At 42.5% G+C, this 21,850-nt stretch overlaps 1 protein-coding gene across 1 annotated transcript; it reads right to left on the bottom strand.

The window, feature by feature from the left end:
* Window positions 1-2,325: 2,325 nt before the first annotated feature.
* On the bottom strand, window positions 2,326-10,314 carry LOC109487668. The gene is made up of 5 exons (XM_019791669.1): window positions 9,502-10,314; window positions 7,792-8,746; window positions 5,565-5,588; window positions 4,041-4,111; window positions 2,326-3,396 (listed from the first exon to the last, which is right to left on the bottom strand). Exons 1-5 carry the CDS (start codon window positions 10,312-10,314, stop codon window positions 2,326-2,328), a joined length of 2,934 nt encoding a protein of 977 aa, XP_019647228.1.
* Window positions 10,315-21,850: the final 11,536 nt, after the last annotated feature.

The following is a 21,850-nucleotide window of genomic DNA, read 5'->3' as shown; positions in this document are numbered from 1 at the left end:
AAACCTAGTGGCATGCTGAAAAGTTCTTAGTGGTGGGACAAGTAGTGATAGTTCTTCTCAGTGGTTGAAGTGCCCTGATGTATATGGCCTCTGAGAGGCATAAAAGAGGATAAAAGAGGCCATATACATCAGGGCACTTCAACCATCGCTCAACCGGGACGGGGGGCGATATCGACTTCAGACAACCTTTGACCCTTTGCTGACGTCTCACGTGGGAAAAATCACGTGTCCACAGCATTTGGGTCAGATAGCTGAGGAAGGCTGAGTGATTCAGTCGAAAATTTCTGGTGAGTCAAATTTTTAAGTTTTTCATAATGTATGTTTCTCTCTGTTTTATATATCAAACACCTCATCCACACCGCAAACACCACATAAGGTCTTCTCTGAGTATTGTGATCTACGCATACGGGCTGTTTAATACGTGTAGCGTCATTTTACAATACATTTTGGCATGTCGTAGCGCAATATATTTTTAGACCCCCATTAGAAGTATAAGTTGCAGCAGTACACATTAAAAGTATAAGTACACAGTAAATGGCACACATACAGTTGCAATACAGGACAATACAATAACCGGTAGAATATGTCCGTAATCGCAGTAAACTAACTTATCCTTACTAAGATTTTTTTGTGCGTAATGTTATGCGGCCTTATGCGCGTAATATTAATATACAACGCAATATACAACGATACATTGAACGACTAAACATAACAACCAATGGTACCGGTAGTTCTACGACTAAATAAAGGAGCAATTGTAGTACTAGTATGCCCACGGACGAAGTATGGCGCCCGAAGTGAATGTATATCGACGAAAAGACAGACCATAACAGGGACCAATTACCATCGCAATATATAACGATACATTGAACAACTAAGCATAGAAACAATGATGGTAGTACTACGACTAAATATAGAAGCAATTGAAGTACTAGTATGCCCATTAAGTGCATGTATCTCGACGAAAAGACAGACCATAACAGAGACGAACTATGTATAATTTTCACAGATATAGAAATTGCTAAGCCACCAGCCCAAGGATACTTAGGTCGACAAGTACTTCAGTTAGAATTACATGTATATATATTTTGTCCGGGCAATTGATTTTTTTGTCAACTGTGCAAAACTTCTCGTGCAGTCCTTCCTTTTTGCCCCATAAGGCCACACCGTCTTAATTTTATGGATGACATCCGTGCGCGCATTGATTTTCGTCTGTTCACAAAAAAAAAAAAAAGATCACGTCATCCGAGGCTCTGGCCTGGATAGTCCATGGTAGCTTGCTATATAGCGACAGTACGGAGCCGGAGGTGACACTGGAGGATGGCACCCAGGCTACGAGTACCAAAGCTCCACGACTCAAGACCTCAGTACATACGTACAGTGATGACGTCAGTAGACGGTTTGACTTGTTTGTTCGGAAGGCGATTTCATTTTTAGGCCCACTTTAGACACAGATTTTCCCGACAGCGTAGTCTCGCTTGCTATATAGCTAGTCCTCAAAATTCACAGCGGGGCTACGCTGTCGGAAATTCGCTTTACATGGCGTCCCCACTAATTTCCCTCTGTCGCGAAAATCTGTGTCTAAAGTGGGCCTAAATCACGTCATGTGAACAGGAATCCATACAGGCATGATTCTGCTCAAATCAATATGTTTCGCTATGTACTGAAATTCCAATGTGCGTTCCTATCTGTCTACAAATGTCGCAATTTCCGTTCCGTTTTGTCTGGGTATTCAGCAGTTAATAATTCATAGGGGTCGGCAACCTTCTCCTTGTATAGGACTAGAAGTAATATCAGAGAGAGAGACTTAGAATAGCAGAAAAGGCCGTGAAAAGAGCTGGTAAAAACCAAGAAAGGAACCCCGACCAATCCATTGTGAAAAAGTCCTAATTTCAGTCCATACTCTGTAGCGTTGTCTTGTGCAACATATACGTAACCGCCCCGTACAAACCCCGAATTTGCTTCCGAACATTTTGGAAATGTATTTGTTTACTGTTAAGCTTGGCTTTTCCTTCCATATGTTTGGACCTGTTTGTGTTTAGGTTGTTTTCTCATTGTTAGTGTACTGATGTCTTACGGGACGGCTTCGGAGCGTTTCGGCGCCAGTTTGCTGGCACAGGCCGGCTTTCCTCTGCCTGTCGATTTTTCCAACTAATTTCTAGCTCATTATATACTTAGCGCCTTTCTAGCTTATCACTGCCGTCCCGTAAGCGAACTATTTAGAACCGATCAATAGAAAAAAACGGCGTGCGCTAATGAACCTAGGCGGGCGGGCAGTACTATTAGCACCGTAGAGAGCCGGCGAGCCTATGATGGTCTTCTAGGCTAGTAAAATCCGACCTCTCCAGCTCCGTACAGGTCGTCGGCACTGCCGACCCTGGTGGAGCTCGGGGGTTGGAGTGGCGTGCCATGGGATGACTGGGCTGCCTCCGTACCGTACATGTCACCCGGCTCCTCACGGCTGTTGTCGGTGCCTGCAGCTTCGTACAGGTCGTTCCCCCTCATGTCCATGTAAGTGCAGACGTTTTCGTCACCGAATCCGTTGGAGATACCTTCGTGTCCGGTCGTCGCGGCCATCCTGGGAGGAATCGGAGGTGGGTTTTCCTCCTCCCGTTGGTTGCTCCTGCCATCCGTACACTCTTCACTCGGGTGGGCAAACTCTTTGGCTTTCTGCACGGTAGGATTGTGGTCATGGCCAGCCGACTCTTCTTCAAGACTGTCGTCTCGAATGCCTCCGGGATAGGCGGGGTTGTGATCTTGCACCTCGCTGTCCTGGTCGTCGGTAGTTTTCCAACTGATGAGGCGGCGAGTCGGGGAAGTTGCTTCGTCGTTGGTGCAGTAGTCGTACTCATGGTTCTGGTCGTTCGGTTCCTCTTGGTGCGCGACGAGGCCGTCTTGCAAGTCCACGTCGTTGTCGTAGATGTGGAACTCGCGGTCAGGACTTGCCGTGCCATCTTCTGCCGGCTGATGGCCACTGTTGTCTGTGTTCGGCACATCATGGACAATGGCACAGGCTGTGGCACTGGGTGGTTGGTCGCTGTCGTCAACGCTGCGGCGGTTGTCTGTGGCGGGCGTTACCTGGGCCAGTACGGGCGCGGTGCGCTGCGTTCGGCGCACGTGGTGGCTGCTGTCGTACGAACAGTCCTCGTAGCGCCGACCCCGCATCTCTTTCAACTCAACAGGGCTGTCGCGCGAGCCATCCTCGTAGTCATTTTCGGAGTGACCGCTTTCAGGTGCAGGGCGGGCCACAGGGTCCATAGCAGCCTGTTTACTCAGACAGATTTTGATGACAGCACAGCAAAAGGCGACCAGTAGAGCGGCAAAGGGTATGGTAACTTCTAGTAAGACAGCTTGGCTCACCTTGGTATCACCAGGGACATCGAGAATCTTAACCCGCTAAAAGAAAGAGCACAAACATCCCAAACTTTCAAAAGTCAAATCTACCATAAAAATGAATCAGGAATTACATGTATACAGTGTCTCTTAGAGCTATAGAGAATAAAAAAATTACAGTAAACGGTATAATTAGAAAATACACGAAAGGATACAGCAGCAGGTCTGTTCATAAGTGTGGTACTTAAGAACACATCTAGATAACGTCAGTTCACCACAGTCGTTTCTCTACGTGGCAGACGCAGTTTGTCTACATGTATTTGAATGTTAGTGCTCTGAATAGACCACCGGCCTTAGAAACATTGCTTTCATATAGTCATGTATTTACATAAGTCAATGAATGAAATTATCACATCTGTCTTAGCTGTTTGTCACTGCGTACACAAAGCAAATATAAATGCAGAACAAGCTGAGCGATTTAAAATGCCATTTGATACTATAGTCTGTAGATATACACAGTACAGTCATGTAACACTCAAATGTTGCGAAACGACGCTGTCATTTAGCGACATAAATTGTCATGTAAGAAGATAAATAAAGTGGACTAAAAATTGTACCGAAAAGACGGTTATTCGAGAGACAAAAAGTCATACCTTATCTGTATGACCCGGCGTAGTCATCCGTACATCAGCCGCAGTGGTCGTTACCTCAGTTGTAGACTGGTCCACGTTACCGGACGTTGAAGTGGGAGGAAGGGTTGTTTCAGGACTTTCCTTCTCTGGTGTGGAAGGAACCAAGCTCGTCGTTGATACGTGTGGGTCCGGGGGCGGTCCGCAAGTCACCGACTTGAAACACAAGATTCGTGAGGAGTTGGCCATGTGGCGAGTGAACCAGTCCCAGCCTTCGTCACATCGGAAAGGGTTTTGGTCCAACTGGAGGTAGGCCCCGCTCACCCGATCCAGCTCACGGCTTGACATGAATGCCAGGTGATTGTGACTCAAGTCGACGAACATAGCCTCTCCTAAAGCTAGCTGACTTCCCCTGGTTATCATCGGCATGACTTTCAATTCGTTGTGAGAGAGGTACAGCTGCGTTAGACTTTCCAGATCCGCAAAAGCGCTAGGAATGAGGAAGGTCAAGTAATTTCTTCTCAGATCCAGTACTGTAAGGTGGCTCAACCCTTCGAAACTGCGCCGGGCGATGTAGTTCAGAGAATTGCACGTTAAGCTTAGGAAGCGAAGATGTGGCAATCCAGTGAAAGCTCCTGTTTCTATGCGCTCGATCGCACTTTTCCTGATGAAGAATCGGGCCCCTGGCTGAGAACTACCACGTCTGGCTTGTCTGAGGGAACTCGCCGTTAGGGTCTTGAAGGACAAACCGTGGGAAAGGGTGAAGCTTTGCCCGGACGGACTTTTTATGTTGCAGAGATGCTCGAAGCGTCCACGGCGAGTGCAACACAGGAACGGAGTCTCAGGTTCAGGTAAAACCGAGGAGGTGCACAATTCTGCACACGGGTGTGAAGCCACGCCGAATTCGACAGCAAGCCAGAGAAGGAACGTTTTCACAAAGACGCCACTAGCAGGCGCCATGTGCATCTTTCAGGTCGGCCGGTTGGCGGTATAAGTCATAGTTATAAGGATAAATCTCAAACTTGTAGGGCCAACATCACGAGGCAACTAGTCGCAGTACCATAAAAAAAGCTTACGTGCCAAAATGTCTAACCAACTTGGCAATCATGCTTCCGTAGCGCACAGTTAGTTCGAATCCCGTCTGATGTCTCGTCATACCTTGAGTAGACCAAGAGGGTGCAGCGCATTTGTCGCTGTAGCGCTCCAATGCTTTCAGATAATCTAACACAAAATTATGACAGAAAATGACACCAAGGGAGACAAAGCATTAAACAAAGTTTGAAGCTACTTGAAATTGATACAGAGTACTGGAAGGACCTTGTAGATGGCTGCAACAGAGGAGCAATACACTCTGACCAAGCGACTGTAGTCAGGAGCTGAGCTAAAAGCAACTAATGCCTACACAGAAGTCAATCAATAGAAAAGAACAACGTAGCTTATACAGAGCTGAGCAGGCCCACGTCGCATCCGTGACAGATACTATCATATCACACAATAGGACTGCCAAGCTAATTTCATATCGGATTTAACAGTTGTCAGTAAAGGCCGATAGAGGCTGACATGATATGACAAACAGCCAACCAAACTAGACAGCAGCGGAACCGATAAACAACAAACAGCGCTGTCAGCACACCCAAAGCAATGACGCCTCAAATAACGCCAGAGCACATACTAGTAGTTAGCCAGGACTTATATATACTGCTTGTAATGCATAACTGATTTGTCGAGATGAGGGAATCGTGTGACATATCATTTGATTGGCTGTTTCTATCCAATCAGAAGGGCTTTTGCTCGTCACACGGTTTGGTAGTCTACCCCTGGGTTATATGTCTGATAAAATTTTCACTGATGATCTTTTTGACTGGCTCTACATTTGCAGACAGGTATCATTACACATTCGCAGACACAAAATTTGATTTCATCTAGTCTGACTATTTCAATATGACGTTCCTCGAATTTTTTTTTACGTTCCGGTTTGTCCGTGAATTTTTAATCTAAGATTTTTCCTGGTCTGTACATTTTATTAAACTATCAGTAATTCTTGTGCGATGATTTGATGACGTCAGTAGACGGTTTGACTTGTCTCGTGTGTTCTGGAGGCGGTTTCATTTAGTCAGGTGATATAAACAGGAATTTGTACAGGCATGTTTCTGTTCAAATCAATATGTTTCGCCATTTACTGAAATTCCGATGTGCGTTCTCTATCTGTCTGCAAATGTCGCAATCTCCGTTCCGTTTTGTCTGGGTATTCAGTCGTTAATAATTCATAGGGGTCGGTCTTCTCCTTGTATAGGACGAAAATTGATGTTTGAGAGAGAGACTTAGGTACGCGGAAAAAGACCGTGAAAAACAAAAAAAAGAAACACGGTGGTAAAATATGGGCTGCAAAGTTCCCACATGCCATAGAACCCGAACTGTGTTCGATCGTGTTCGATCTGGGCAATTCGAATCGAACCCGCGTTCTATTTCGGGGTCACCTGCGGTCATTTACAATAAAGCGGCAAAACAAGCCTGTTTACCTCCGTGCCGTGCAACAGATAAAAAACAACACTTTTCTATAGATAAAAACAGATTCCTGGACAGTACATGTCCGCTATCATTTTTTTGTGGACATGTAACATGTAGCGAAGCTACTGTCGTATCCTTGGGTGACCTTGAATACTGTAATGATTCTTTACGCCAGTATGAATAACACAATGCAGACTTTTGGTCGACATGACATGTCTGCAAAACTCGTTTTAACCTGCAAGCATGGAAAGTCAAGCATACCCCATTCACGGCTCAAAATGACCGTTATGGTTGTCCCGAAAATCGTGTTTTAGGGATTTTTTAAAATGGCCTCAATTTTGAATTATGGGTAATTTAGTGCGAAAAATGTAAAGAAAAATCATTTTTTCACCAATATGTCGACAAAAACTAGACTTAAAATCAGAAATTAAAAATCCCTAAAACACGATTTCTTTATCTTATTCCTAGTCGTCGAAAAATATAAAAATCGGGAATCTGGGGTAATATACGTAGCCAAGTTAAAACGATGTTTGCCTAAAAACATGACATGACTTGTGGTCGGAAATCCGAAACAATCGTCTTTCGGAGCGAAATTTTGAAAAATCAATAATTTAACATAAACAGCTAATATTGAAAGGATGTTAAGGCAATAATTTCATTTTAATTTGACGAAATTTACCATTAAATCCTTCTTGTTTATTTTCAAGTGTTTTACTGGTAGGCCAAACTCGGCCCAAATAGCGTCTTGTAATCCGATACCTTTTAGAACGCGCCTAGCAATGGGAAAGAATACCGTAGTGACAGACCGCCGTGAAAAGCAATCCAGTCTTTGTAAGGAAAGGTTCTAACTTTATATTGTGGATGTAGCATTGCATTACAACTGCCCCGAACTTGCTTCTCCCTTTTCGTTGAACATTTTAGAATGAATGATTGTTAACTGCTTGACTTTTCTTTCTATATATTTGGGCATGTTTGTATCTAGGTTGTTTTCTCATTGTTGGGGTCTTTTAGCCTCCTAACCCTATGGACCAGTTTGTTGGCACAAGCCTTTCCTCTGGCAGTCGATTTTTTTCAGCGTCCGGTAGGCAACCTAATTGAAAACGACCCATAAAAACCTGGCGTGCGCTAATGGACATATGCATGTGTGGGCGGACAGTACTCTGAGCACCGTAGAGAGCCGGCGAGCCTACGATGGTCTGTCTGCCAGGCTAGTGAAATTCGACCTTTCCGTATAGGTCGTCGGCACTGCCGACCCTGGTGGAGCTCGGGGGTTGGAGTGGCGTGGCATGGGATGACTGGGCTGCCTCCGTACCGTACATGTCACCCGGCTCCTCACGGCTGTTGTCGGTGCCTGCAGCTTCGTACAGGTCGTTCCCCCTCATGGCCATGTAGGTGCAGACGTTTGCCCCGCCGAATTCGTTGGACATACCTTCGTCTGCGGTCATCGCGGCCTTTTTGGGAGGAATCGGAGGTGGGTTTTCCTCCTCTCGTTGGTTGCTCCTGCCATCCGTACACTCTTCACTCGGGTGGGTAAATTCTTTTGCTTTCTGCACGGTAGGATTGTGGTCATGGCCAGCCGGCTCTTCTTTAAGACTGCCGTCTCGAATGCCTCCGGGATAGGCGGGGTTGTGATCTTGCACCTCGCTTTCCTGGTCGTCGGTAGTTTTCCAACTGACGAGGCGGAGGGTCTGGATAGTTCCTTCGTGGTTGGTGCAGTAGTCGTACTCATGGTTTTCTTCGTCCGGATCCTCTTGGTGCGCGACGAGGCCGTCTTGCAAGTCCATGTCGTTGTCGTAGATGTGGAACTCGCGGTCAGGACTTGCCGTGCCGTCTTCTGCCGGCTGAGGACCACTGTTGTCTGTGTTCGGCACGTCATGGACAATGGCACAGGTTGTAGCGCTGGGTGGCTGTTGTGGCCGCTTGCTGTCGTCAACGTTGCGGCGGTTCTCAAACTTGGCCTTGGCCAGTACGGGCGCGGTGCGCTGCGTTCGGCTCACGTGGTGGCTGCTGTCGTACGAACAGTCCGCGTAACGTCGACCCCGCATCTCTTTCAACTCAACAGGGCTGTCGCGCGAGCCATCCTCGTAGTCATTTTCGGAGTGACCGCTTTCAGGTGCAGGGTGGGCCACAGGGTCCATAGCAGCCTGTTTACTCAGACAGATTTTGATGATAGCACAGCAAAAGGCAAGCAAAAGTAGAGCGGCAAAGGGTATGGCAACTTCTAGTAAGACAGCTTGGCTCACCTTGGTGTCGGGGACATCGAGAATCTTAACCCTCTAAATGAAAGAGAACAAAATAAAAAAAACTTTCAAAAGTCGAATCATGAGTTCTGTAAAAATGAGAAATATCATGAAAACAGAAATAAGGTTTGCTTTTTACGACACATGCTATATGAGCATGAATATCGAAAATTATATCAAATGGTTTAATTAGTATCATTCAAAAACACTGATTAGCGGCTAATGCAGCAGGTCTGTTTTTTCGAGCCTTCATCACATCTAGATAATGCAAGTTATAACACTGCTGATAATGTTAGCTGAACTACAGTTAGATACTGCTGTATCATTGTATGCCTGTGTGTGTTCTCGATTTGTTTCAAGTAGTATCACTGTGAGCTATAGCCGGTCGTTTCATTGGCAGTTCGCTACAGTTGTTTCTCGAAGTCTACATGGCAAACGTGGTTTCTCTACATTTGAATGTTAGCTCCCCACTACGGTAGACTAATTGACACGACGTTATTTCCCCACTACGGCAGACTAATCGGAACGACGTTGTCATTTAGCGACTCGACTTGTCATGTAACAAGAACAAGACTGACTGTAACGGACTGAAAATGTACCGAAAAAAACCCTGAAACGATAATTCAAGAAACAGAAAAGTATACCTCATCTGTACGACCCGGCGTAGTCGTCTTTATATCAGCTATAGTGGTCTTTCCCTCATCTGTAGACTGGTCCGTGTTAATGTTAACACGCGTGGAAGTGGGAGGAAGGGTTGTTGCTTGATTTTCATCTCCTGTTGTGGAAGAAACCAAGCTTGTCGTTGATGCATGCAGGTCCGGGGGCGGTCCGCAAGTCACCGACTTGAAACACAAGATTCGCGAGGAGTTGGCCATGTGGCGAGTGAACCAGTCCCAGCCTTCGTCACATCGGAAAGGGTTTTGGTCCAACTGGAGGTAGGCCCCGCTCACCCGATCCAGCTCACGGCTTGACATGAATGTCAGGTGATTGTGACTCAAGTCGAGGAACATGGCCTCTCCTAAAGCTAGCTGACATCCTCTTGTTATAATCGGCATGACTTTCAGTTCGTTGTGAGAGAGGTACAGCTGCGTTAGACTTTCCAGATTTGCAAAAGCGCCAGGAAGGAGGAAGGGCAAGTAATTTCTTCTCAGATCCAGTACTGTAAGGTGGATCAATCCTTCGAAACTGCGCCGGGCGATGAAGCTCAGAGAATTGCACGTTAAGCTTAGGAAGCGTAGATGTGGCAATTCAGTGAAAGCTCCGGTTTCTATGCGTTCGATCGCACTTTTCCTGATGAAGAATCGGGCCATCGGCTGAGAACTACCACGTCTGGCTTGTCTGAGGGAACTCGCCGTTAGGGTCTTGAAGTTGAAATACCTGCCGTGGTAAAGAGTGTAGCTTTGAATGGACGGACTTTTTATGTTGCAGAGATGCTCGAAGCGTCCACGGCGAGTGCAACACAGAAACCGAGTGTCTGGTTTAGGTATTGCCGAGGAGGTGCACAATTCTGCACACTGATGCACGTGTGAAGCCACGCCGAATTCGACAGCAAGCCAGAGAAGGAACGTTTTCACGAAGACGCCACTAGCAGGTGCCATATGCATCTTTCAGGTCGGACGGTTGTCGGGATAAGTCATAGTTATAAGGATAAATCTGGAACGCACAGGGCTATCACGAAGCAACCTATAGGTCCAACCAAGTTGACAACCACATCGATAGGGGTTTGAATCCCGTCTGATGGTATCCGTCGATTATACATTCGCCCCTGTAGCGCTCCAATGTGTCCAGATTATTTAGGGTTATGGGACACGGATACAAGTCAAGCGCCTGCCCCGACCGGACTAAATTCACAAGATTACCCCTAAACGACACCTTGTAAAGAAATCTTAGATGAAATTAATTATGACACAAATGTGAGACAAAGCATGCCTCTCTCTATGAGGAAAAATTACAATCGTAGATATCAGATATTCAACCAAAGTTTGAAGTTACTTGAAATTGATACGGGCCTAAAGGGCAGTGAAGGAGCCTGTAGATGACCGCAACAACTTTCACTTTGACCAAGGGGCTGAAATCAGAAGAGCTGAGCTACAAGCAACTGATGCCTACTGCAGAAGTTAATCGGTAGAAAAGAACAACACAGCTCACACAGAGCTGAGTAGGCCCAAGTCGCATCCGTGACAGATACTGTCATATCACCAATATGACTGCCAAGCCAACAATACGTCGGATTACTAGTAACCAATGTCAGTTAAGACCAAAGAAGGCTATAGAAATGTCAGAAAACAACGCTGTCAAAGAACCCGAAGCAAGTTCGCCTCAAATAACGTACAGTACACAACGAGCATAGATTTATATATACTACTTGCAATGTATAACTAATTCATCGAGATGAGGGAATCGTGTGACATATCATCTGATTGGTTTTATCTAACCAATCGGGAGGGCTTTTGCTGGCCACACGGTTTGTAGCTTTATCTTACCCCTGGGTTCTTGTTCTGATTAAATTTACACTGCTGATATATCTTGATCTTTCTGATTGGTTTTCACATTGGCAGACAGATATCATTTTTCCGTTCCCACCCACCCACACATTCGCAGACACGAAATTGATCTTGTCTGGCTATTTCAATCTTACGTTCCTCGATTTTGGTCATTCTACATTCCTGAATTTTCAAATTTAATATTTTTGGTCTGCACATTTCATTATTTACAGTGATTCTTGTGAACAGATGGTGCTTATGACACAAAAATACATCATTTCCTTATTATATCATTCAATTAAGATATGCACATTGGCGCCAACCATATATGCATTTTAAATATTTCTAACTTATAAAAGTGAGTATCATAAGCATCGCGGTATATCAAGATACATCATAATTTTGTAACAGCTCATGCCATGCTTTTCTTACGGCCTAATGCAGCTGTAAAATGCAGACCAAAAATGATGAAAATCTCAAAGTTCAAGGTCACTTTCTATTCTTTATCCCAAAATATATGTCTTGAACTTTGACATTTACCCACAATGCATCACACTATGAACTGGCCTGTATCTTTCCAGCGAAGTTTTCTCCATTTGTTAGAGAGGTGAATTCTTATTTATAATTATATTATATTATATTATATTATATTATATTATATTATATTATATTATATTATATTATATTATATTATATTAGCAGAGTAATATGTTCATTCTTAGTACAAATCTCCGGAGAATTATAGATTCCGTTCAGATCTATCCTTACTAATCAAACGTCGTTTCAGACTATGACGTGATTTGATGAATGTTGATGAACTAAACCAACGAAGTCATCAATCGTTGTTACTTTAACCTTGGGGAGTTTTGCATACATCTGTCGTTTTTGCATTAGGGATTTGTCTTTGAACCTTAGGCCACAGCAAGTAATGTTTATGGATGACATCAGCTATAGGTCCGTTTGCAATGGTGGTGAAGACTATTGGTATCATTTGTAAACAAAACTTCTGAACACGGAAATGTGGAGAACATGGTCTTTATTTTATTGCATGAGTCAGGCTTGCAATTGTAAGCCTCCGTCGGTACATTCTTCACCACAATTAGTAGAAGTAGTAGAAGAAGTAGTACTGGTAGTAATAGTAGTAGTAGTAGTAGTAGTAGTAGTAGTAGTAGTAGTAGTAGTAGTAGTAGTAGTAGTAGTAGACTAGTTTAATAGTTCTTGTCAGCAAAATGACATACATGCCTACTTCCAGCCGTATATTGGGGGGCTGAATTGTAAGGCTATTTACAAAGGTATTCGTCTATAAAATAGCTTATACATCATTTAGTAAGCGACAGTAAAATATGATTATTTAACATTCAAAATTCTGAAAAGCAATTGTAGTCAAATATAATTTCCAAAACAATGCTGCATGTTACACGAATAAACAGTTGCTAAAAGTTCAAGTTGAGGGATTCGATTACAAATTAAACTGACATAGTAGTTTCGAAGAGTATGCAGAGTATATACATGTTGACACGACATGCTGGAATTCTACATTCTTTTTATTGTGACTAGAGGATTCCACAGAGATGAGGTCTAGGCTATTGAGAGACCAGTGTTCAAAACGCTGACAGCTCTCTCAAGGGTTTCAGCATGCAGTTTTTAAGGTCGTCTAACAATCTTTAAATTATCTCAATGATTTTAATGATATCCAAGGTGTTCTATTGATCTTTCAATTCTTCTCAAAAATTTATTCTGATGATTTCCAAGCTCTTGCAATGTCCGTGAACAATTCAATCAGGTTGACCAGTGTTTAAAACGCTGACAGCTCTCTCAAGGGTCTTTCAGTCAGCATGCAATTTTTTAAGGTCGTCTAACAATGTTTAAATTATCTCAATGATTTTAATGGTATCCAAGGTGTTCTATTGATCTTTCAATTCTTCTCAAAAAATTTATTCTGATGATTTCCAAGCTCTTGCAATGTCCGTGAACAATCAGGTTGACCAGTGTTCAAAACGCTGACAGCTCTCTCAAGGGTTTCAGCATGCAATTTTTTAAGGTCGTCTAACAATCTTTAAATTATCTCAATGATTTTAATGATATCCAAGGCGTTCTATTGATCTTTCAATTCTTCTAAAAAAATTTATTCTGATGATTTCCAAGCTCTTGCAATGTCCGTGAATGATTCAATCAGGTTGATGAATGGCTGAGTAGCAAAGTTCTTTATTCATGTCATCCCTTTTTGGTTTGAAATAGAAAAATGGTTAACCCAAGAAATTGGTCTAAATTTAGAATTAACGCCTTTTGTGATTATATTTGGTGACTTATCTGTAAATGCGTCCTCTTTAAAGAATTTAATTATTTTACTGGGTAAACTCTTTATCTTTCGCTCTAGGCGATATAAAAGTCTACATTTTCAGTCCTTTAAAAAAAAATTAGTGTCCTTTTACCAAAAGACAGAGTTTCTTATTGCATCTCGGAGAGGGAAGCTGGAGATGCATCGGGGTAAGTGGGGAACTTTATGTTCAGATTAATTATTCATTTTTGCTGTGTTATGCATATTTAAGCTGTTTTGCTACATTTTACATAAGTTATTCTTGCCATCTTGGTTCTTATTTTTAGTCAACCACGACTGAACGTGTCTTTGGTTTTTATGTAGTTTATTGTTACCCATGTTCTCTTTGTATTGTTTCATATTTCTTGAAAAAAAATCTTGAAAAAAAAAGTTCTTTATTCACAACCACTTGTTTGAAACAAGAGCTGATGTTTTGATGACTGTCTGGCATCTTCATCAGGGCAATTATGACTGATTCACTGTTGAAGATGACAGACGGTCATCGAAACGTCGGTTCTTGTTACAGAGTTTATGTGTAAAGAATTTGCTAATCAAGGTCTTGTAATAATCTAAAATGATATCTCGAGGATCACAATATGAACGATATTTTTTGGACGCTCATCGTCGTTTGCCCAAAGGTTTATTCATGTGGCCTTTCACTGTCTGTGTGGGTACCTGGTCTCCCTCAAACACCCGAACGGGGTCCATTTGGACCCCAGACGTATATTTTTATGTGCTATCTGAATTTTTTTTATTCTAAAAAAAAATTCCTCCCGTGACTTTGTCAGTAAACCTCTTCTACAAGTTCTTCTAATTTTTTGGGGGAGATCGGCACAAATTTGTAAAAATAACAACGGGAAGTCTGATGTAAGACCGTCTGGGGTCCAAACGGACCCCAGCCATGTATTAACACTTTCCTACACACGAACTTGTTCGGATGTCCCCAATATGTCTTCAAGGAAGCATTATTGCTTTAATATTATGCAGTTTGCCAAGTAACCTCAACCCCAGGAATTATTTCATCAGGTTTTCAGAGGTTTGACAATTTGACAATCATATGAGGTCAAAGGTCAACCCCAAGTTCGTGTCTGCAGGCCTCATCCTATTTTTGCATATATTATGATAATGAGCTGGAATTTTTAAACATTTAATCATGTCAAAATAAAGGTCTTAATATGTTTAACCAATATATGTGCAAAGGTCACTGAAAGGATGCAAAAAGGAATATTAATTTGAAAGAAACCAAATGGGGTCCATTTGGACCCCGTTCGGGCATTAACGTCACCAAAAAAGTTCGGGTGTTTGAGGGTTAATAAACCAGACTAACCATCTTTCGGCAAATTACATTAGTATTACGTACAAACTAAATTGGTAGGGACTCGGCCGGCGGCTTACATTACACTACTGAACGACCTGTGCAGCTGGGTCCTGTGTATATCTATTCCCTTTGATACTTGGATACTCTATTAAGTCCATTAGCTTTCATACAGTTACGATCCATCAGTCGTGCACGTTATACCAAACGACCCGTCACTAATTATAATCTTCATCAAGGGGTCAGGCAACACCAATGCAACTTCTTGTTCTTGGATTTGTGCAGAATTTGATTTATTTATTTATCTATTTCGTCATATTTAAACAGGGTGACCAATTCAGTGATGGCACTGCTTTTCAGTGGGGGCCCTGTATTACATACACATAAGTAATCAAAATACAACAGTCACATACAAACAATAAAATTACAATAAACAATGATAATGATAATAAAGATAAAACAGTAACTAACCAATAACAGTAATAAAAATTAATAATAACAAAATGTACAAATCCATTGTCCAGTCCAGTTTGTTGGTGTACGTGTGAGGGATTGGTTTCGCAGAAGTCAAAATAAGTCAAAATAACATCAGCCTTCCACTAAGGCTTGTTAACATGCATGAACAAAATCTTATCATATTAGTTTACAATTTATTCTTTATTCAATGTGGAATTAAACAATACCGAAAGGACAATGTGATAGCTCAAAAAAGTTACGTGAAAAAGGTTTCATGGAAAATTTAAAACAGAAACACCTTTCGTCGTTGGTATTGCATTGAGTCCAAGAGACAAAGAATTGCATTGATGCAGCCTTGCATTTAGCTATTCAATGACAAATCGCTTGTTTTTCTTAACCGGCAACGTGTATCATGTCAATCTATACACTACACACACTGAACATCTCTGTATAAAGGTTATGCTTTATGTTTTTATCTATTTTGTAAAAATAATTGTTCTAGAATCCCCTATAATTCTATCAACATTCACCAAAATATTGTGCCTCTAAAAATTTCTATCTAGAGAAATACCGTAACAGATATGATATTTTCACACATGGTTTGTTAGGGCTTTGCACAGGTTCACAGGCCCGCTGTGGTTGGTCAGTTGAGCTTCAAACATTAACTGATTGACAGGAAAAAGATTTCACTCACTTAGGCCGTGTTTAAGTGAAGTCACCCAAGGCGCTTTACATGTGGTTTACCCCAACTTTACGTGGCAGCAACTTAAAGAGCAGTAATGGTCAAATAATGTGTCCGTTCTAGGGCGAGCTTCACCGCCTCTGGTGGGACCACGTCGGCATTCGGCCGAGATACGCTGGGAGGGGGGCATCAGCAAGCAGGTCGTTGACCTCTGACATTCATAACACGCTACCTTGCGTGTTTTCATCAAACAACAATAAATGTAGCTCAAGCTAATTGTGATGGGACACGGTTTCAAAGGATGTGAGTTACCCGAATCGCGGTTTGGGTGACTTCACTTAAACACGGCCTTAGTTTCAACACAACAAATTGACTTACAAATTTCCAACTCATGTTTTGATCCTCTTCAGGGTAACTGAAGACCCAAGTCTTAAAAACACGTGACCTTCCGGAAGTGTGACAAGAACATTGGGTCAAAGGTAGTTGGAAGTCGATATCGGCCCCCGGCCTATTCTATATTTTACTGCAACGTCACATTTCTGATTCATATCATGACACATGGTTAACCGTAATACATAATTTGTCAACAAGTTTGTTTCTTGCCTCCTAGATCCTGCAATTTGCAGGCAGACGCGTGCAAATTACTGAGTTAATCAACCCGTCTGCTGAACCGAAGAGTCGCGAGTTCGAATCCCAAGTGTTGCTTCTCATCCGATTTGCACACTAATGGATTGGAGCTGTAGATCTTGAGCCGTGATGATCCGTGATGGACCTACTGATCATTTCAACTGTCCTACACAGCAAGGCAATTTCCTCGGTACATCATACACATCGTACTTCATCATCATCACAGAACAGAATTTAGTATTCATCCTTTGTATTACCATCAGTGATAGAATAGATGACTGTGTATGCTTATCTCAATCGACATGTACGTACATTTCCGGACTAAATGCATTAACGCTGTAATTAATGACAAGAGCCGGAAATGTAGTGCGATCTGGCGTTGATTAAGCTTTTCCGCTTTCGCACATGGTGTCTACAGTGGGATTACTGATGGTGACTCATCGTTAGGCCATGTTGATTTAATTATCTGGATGACATCCTCGAGCGCATGAATTTTCGTCCGTTTAAAAAAAAGTACAAAGAAGCTGCTGAATGAGCAAATATGTATATATGCCACAAATTGAAGAAATTGAAGAATAGTTAGTTAGTTCGTCGTGTTAACTTTATATTATTTTGTATCTATTTTGATTTAATTTGTTTGTTTCGTTGTCACTTATTTATTATACACGTGTGTAAAAAGAGGTGATAAAAAACAATTGGATTTTAAGAGAACCCACTCGATAAACCCTTAGGTTTCTTGGGTTCTCCCGCATATTTGGTTGTACATAGTCATTACACACTGTTTTTATTTTTATGTGCAAACTGAAATAAAGAAATAAATAAACAAATATTTGAAAAAGAAACTAATGTCGCAGAATACCAAAATCGATTCAGAAGTTCAAGAGGAAAATGCACATGTGAAGATGAAAATGAAGAGTCTATCATTCACCATACCATACTCTGTGTGTTTAGTCATTTGTTCAACCTTCATGACCACGTGGATTTCGTAAGGCCACAGGAGGTAAATTCTATGGATGACATCCTCCGTAGACTCCAAATTAAATGCGATAGGGCGAAAAAAACAAGGCGGACAAAAAAAACCAACAAGATTCCTACATTTTCAAATTTTGACATCATAAACCTTGTTAAACAAGAAATGATACATATAATATGCTACGTTTACTGCCAACTATTATACCAGCGCTGTTTCTCACTAAAACAACTTTGAAAAACAAGTTTTCAATCATTGTACAAATGGTTTTGATTCAGTGGTGCATCACTGTATCAGTTAAAGAGAAAACATTAAATCAGAGCCTTTTCTTGTCTCCTCTCTTCATATTCATCTGTCATCCGTGTTCCGGCATGGCAACAGACGTCTTTGCCCATTTTCGGCATGTCAGAGGGCAAAAACATTTCCTTTTTTTTTCAGGCGAAAATCAATGCGCGCGCTGATGTCATCCATAATAATTACTTGCTGTGGCCTAATGAAGGCAGATTTTTTGCCAAACTTTTCTATTCGCACGCTCGCATCACTGCCATCAGTTTTGAAGTTCCCAGAGGATGTTATCCATATAACAAAATCAACATGCCCTTAAAGTAATATATACCAGAGGTTTTTCCTGGAAGTCTGTGCATCCATCAATGGAGGATCAGTTCACGTCAGGACGCAAAGCCGATTTCCGCTCCCCCAACACGTTTAATCATGGAATTCTGCATAGAGGCACGCATCGAAACGCGTTTGGTGACGACGAGGATTTCCTCTGATGCCGACATCCATCACTGTTACGTATACATGCGTTCCCAGGATTGCGTAGACGGCAGATCATTCAAATCTGTCACATACACTTAATTTGTCACTGATACATGAATGGTTGATATAACTTATAAGAGGTGGAATCTTGAATATGAGTCTTCGTGCTAAACATGCAAATGTCATGTCATTTGGCTAACAACTGAAGACATATTATCCATTTAACGAAATGGCAGGAGCAGAAGGAGAAGAAACACGAGGGAAAACAATAGATTTCATCCATACGTATGATATGGACTGAAATATAAAAGTAAAATTCGTCCCACCTCATCCAGCGAACGTCCTGCTGCGTAGACAGAATCTCTAAACAGATCCTACGTTGGCAAGACAGTATCCATTAGCCACCTAAATACACTCTGCCGCGCTTGGCCGATTGGACACTGCCGTTAACACTGTCGGATTACGGATGATGTAGATAATAAAAGCATCGCTATATGATACCGAGTTGTGTGGATAGAATGTCATCATTATAATTGTGCCTCAGACGTTAATTTGGCCAGTCGTCTCTGCTACCGATAAAATTAAATGAAGGCTTCAGAAGACTCGAACGATTCTTCCTGTACGTATGTTGACTGACTCCAGCTGATTGTCGCCACCCACACACGTAGTTATGAATTCCTGCTGCATAGTAACACCAGAGATTGAATCATCTTCTCTTTAGAACACCATGAAGTTCTATCGGCAGGATGCCATCATCAAAACGGCGACGTCCCACGCTTTAAACTGGTTAAACTTCTCTTCTATGCGCGGTAAAATGAAATGATTGATGAAGATTCAAACGAGTCATCGCCATGACTGTCTCCAGCTGATTTCCTGTACAAACACGTCATCATGGCTTCCTGCTTACAGTAGATGCACCTACGGAAGAGTAGATGACGTAGAAATTACATCCATTGTCTTTGTAGAATACCGAGCAGTTGTGGGGACCGTATGTCACTGTTTCAGAAGTAATCGTTTCAGTAAAATCTTCTTCCTTCACTGTTTCAGAAGTAATCGTTTCAGTAAAATCTTCTTCCTTCACTGTTTCAGAAGTAATCGTTTCAGTAAAATCTTCTTCCTTCACTGTTTCAGAAGTAATTGTTTCAGTAAAATGTCCTTCCTTCACTGTTTCAGAAGTAATTGTTTCAGTAAAATCTTCTTCCTTCACTGTTTCAGAAGTAATTGTTTCAGTAAAATGTCCTTCTTTCACTGTTTCAGAAGTAATTGTTTCAGTAAAATCTCCTTCTTTCACTGTTTCAGAAGTAATTGTTTCAGTAAAATCTTCTTCCTTCACTGTTTCAGAAGTAATCGTTTCAGTAAAATCTTCTTCCTTCACTGTTTCAGAAGTAATTGTTTCAGTAAAATCTTCTTCCTGTAGCTCATTGTCTTGCCCTGTGTCCTAATGATAATATACTTGCAATTGACGTTAGAATATCGTGTATAGTCTCTATTAGACTGCAAGTTTAAATGCATAGCGTTGGAATTTTTCAACATAAGCCGAATACTCTGGAGTTATTCGGTCAGAGAAGATCCGGCTAGCCATAGTTACAGGCCTAAGCCCGTTTTCATAGTTCACTGAACGATTTTTGATGTTGATACACCTTCAGCATTCACGTCAGCAGCATTCTTCAGCCAATCATCCATACATATATTTTTCCCGAGGAAAAATTGGCAAGATGAGTTATTTCGCAAACATGGCTCTTATAGGAGGAGATTTGGATGAATGTTCCTACGGAAAAGGTCAAAGCGTAGGATTTACGTACCCTTTATAGGTAACGTTCCAGAGGCTTGGATTAATGGAGTACCTAAAAAGGTCACTGGATAACCTTCATCTTTTGAAGAGTAGCGCACGAGGGATCAGATTTTGCTATATCCCATTGGAATTGTTGGTGCAGTAAGTGAACGACAGCGATCAATGGCGACGAAGTTGTAAAAAAAAAAAACCGCGACGAAGTTGTACAAAATACATGCTGAAATGACATGTATAAAGAGACCTAAACATCTTCACTATCTCAGGTCAGTTAATAGAAAATTGTTTTCGACAAAGATACCTGTTTCAAGCGTATTGGCTCCTCTGGTGTCTCTCTTTCTCTTGCATATAAATCCTTCGCTGTTTTTAAAACGCACAGCTCTTCGCAGAGAATTATTGCCTGATCCTCGTTGTATGCTACTCGTTGTTAAGCGTAGATGGACGAAAAGCCCTGCGTAGGACTAGGTCGTCCTTGAAAAATTCGGTATGACCAGATACCATTTTAGATGGAGGCAAAATTTCAAAACGTTCTCTGATATTCCTCAGCCGTCCACGGGTTTCCAAATCTTTAGTTTGATCGCAGAATGACAGCAGAGTAAAATGAAGCCGATCGCCAGGACGCCGCTTGTGGTCACCCCTGCGATGTACCGTGTCGTGAACGTTGCCGAGCCGTCAGCATCGTCGTCGGCGGGGACCATCGACTCCACACCCGAGGCCGGTCTCGCCGTGGTGCCGTTCAACAGCAGGGCTTCGGAGGATGCTGTGGTGAAGTGTACCGGCGTCATCTCTTCAGGATACAAAATCTCGCTTCACTAATTACAGCGTCCCGAAGGCACGGTAGAAACAAATTTCCGAGTTCTAAATGTACTGCAATCTCTCTTGTCTATCAGTTCCCAGTGAATGACACAGCGGCCTCAGACCTTTCTCGATCTTTCCAGAAGCTGCAATCTCTCCCCACCATCAGTTTTCCAAAATAACAGTTCAACAGGGTCTTTCCGGCCTTCCTAATTGCTGGGCTCTCTCTCTCGTCTATTCCAAGGACACGCTTCCGATTTTCCCGGAATCCTGACCGACGTCTCTAATACATTCCTGGAAACACGATTTTGCCGGTGCTCTTCAGTGTACGAATGCTGAAATTCTTTCCCTGTATCGACATTCCGAGGAGTCAGTTGTAAAAGGCCTTTTTTTCCCGATTTCTCGAATGCTGAGAATTCTCCACTGTTCCTTTCCTACAGTAGACACGCGTCCACAGTTTGTTATGTGATCCCCACAGCAGTGAATATACACGGCCGGTACTTTATACTATTGATCACCTTTGTGCACCGGCGTGTCTAAATCGGGTCAAACCCCGGCTACACGATGACGCACGCGGAAGAGCCACTGATAATTGCGTACATCCCCCTCCCGCCTGAAGCGCACACGTGACGTCAACGTTACCCATCTTCATTCCCCAGCCCCCTAATCTCCCCAATCACCATCAAATCTACTCCGCAGCACACCCACGTAATACCCTCGTTTAGAGATCTCCCCGTGCCATCTCGAATTCATCTCTTCCTGTAGGTTACACCGACATTTTAGTTTCCTCGTCAGACGTTTTGCTCGCACTGCTGGGACGCAGATGACGCTTGTGGTGCGCTCTGGAAGATTAGCATCTCCCTCATGAGAGACACGCGGAACAGACATGAATTAATCATCATACGTGTCCTCTGTATATGTGCGTGAAGGGCAGATGTGAATTCAGG

This window comes from Branchiostoma belcheri, unplaced genomic scaffold, assembly GCF_001625305.1.
Source record: "Branchiostoma belcheri isolate BF01 breed outbred unplaced genomic scaffold, Haploidv18h27 scaffold9, whole genome shotgun sequence".
Classification (NCBI taxonomy): Eukaryota; Metazoa; Chordata; class Leptocardii; order Amphioxiformes; family Branchiostomatidae; genus Branchiostoma; species Branchiostoma belcheri.
This window is presented reverse-complemented; position numbering and strand designations above follow the sequence as displayed.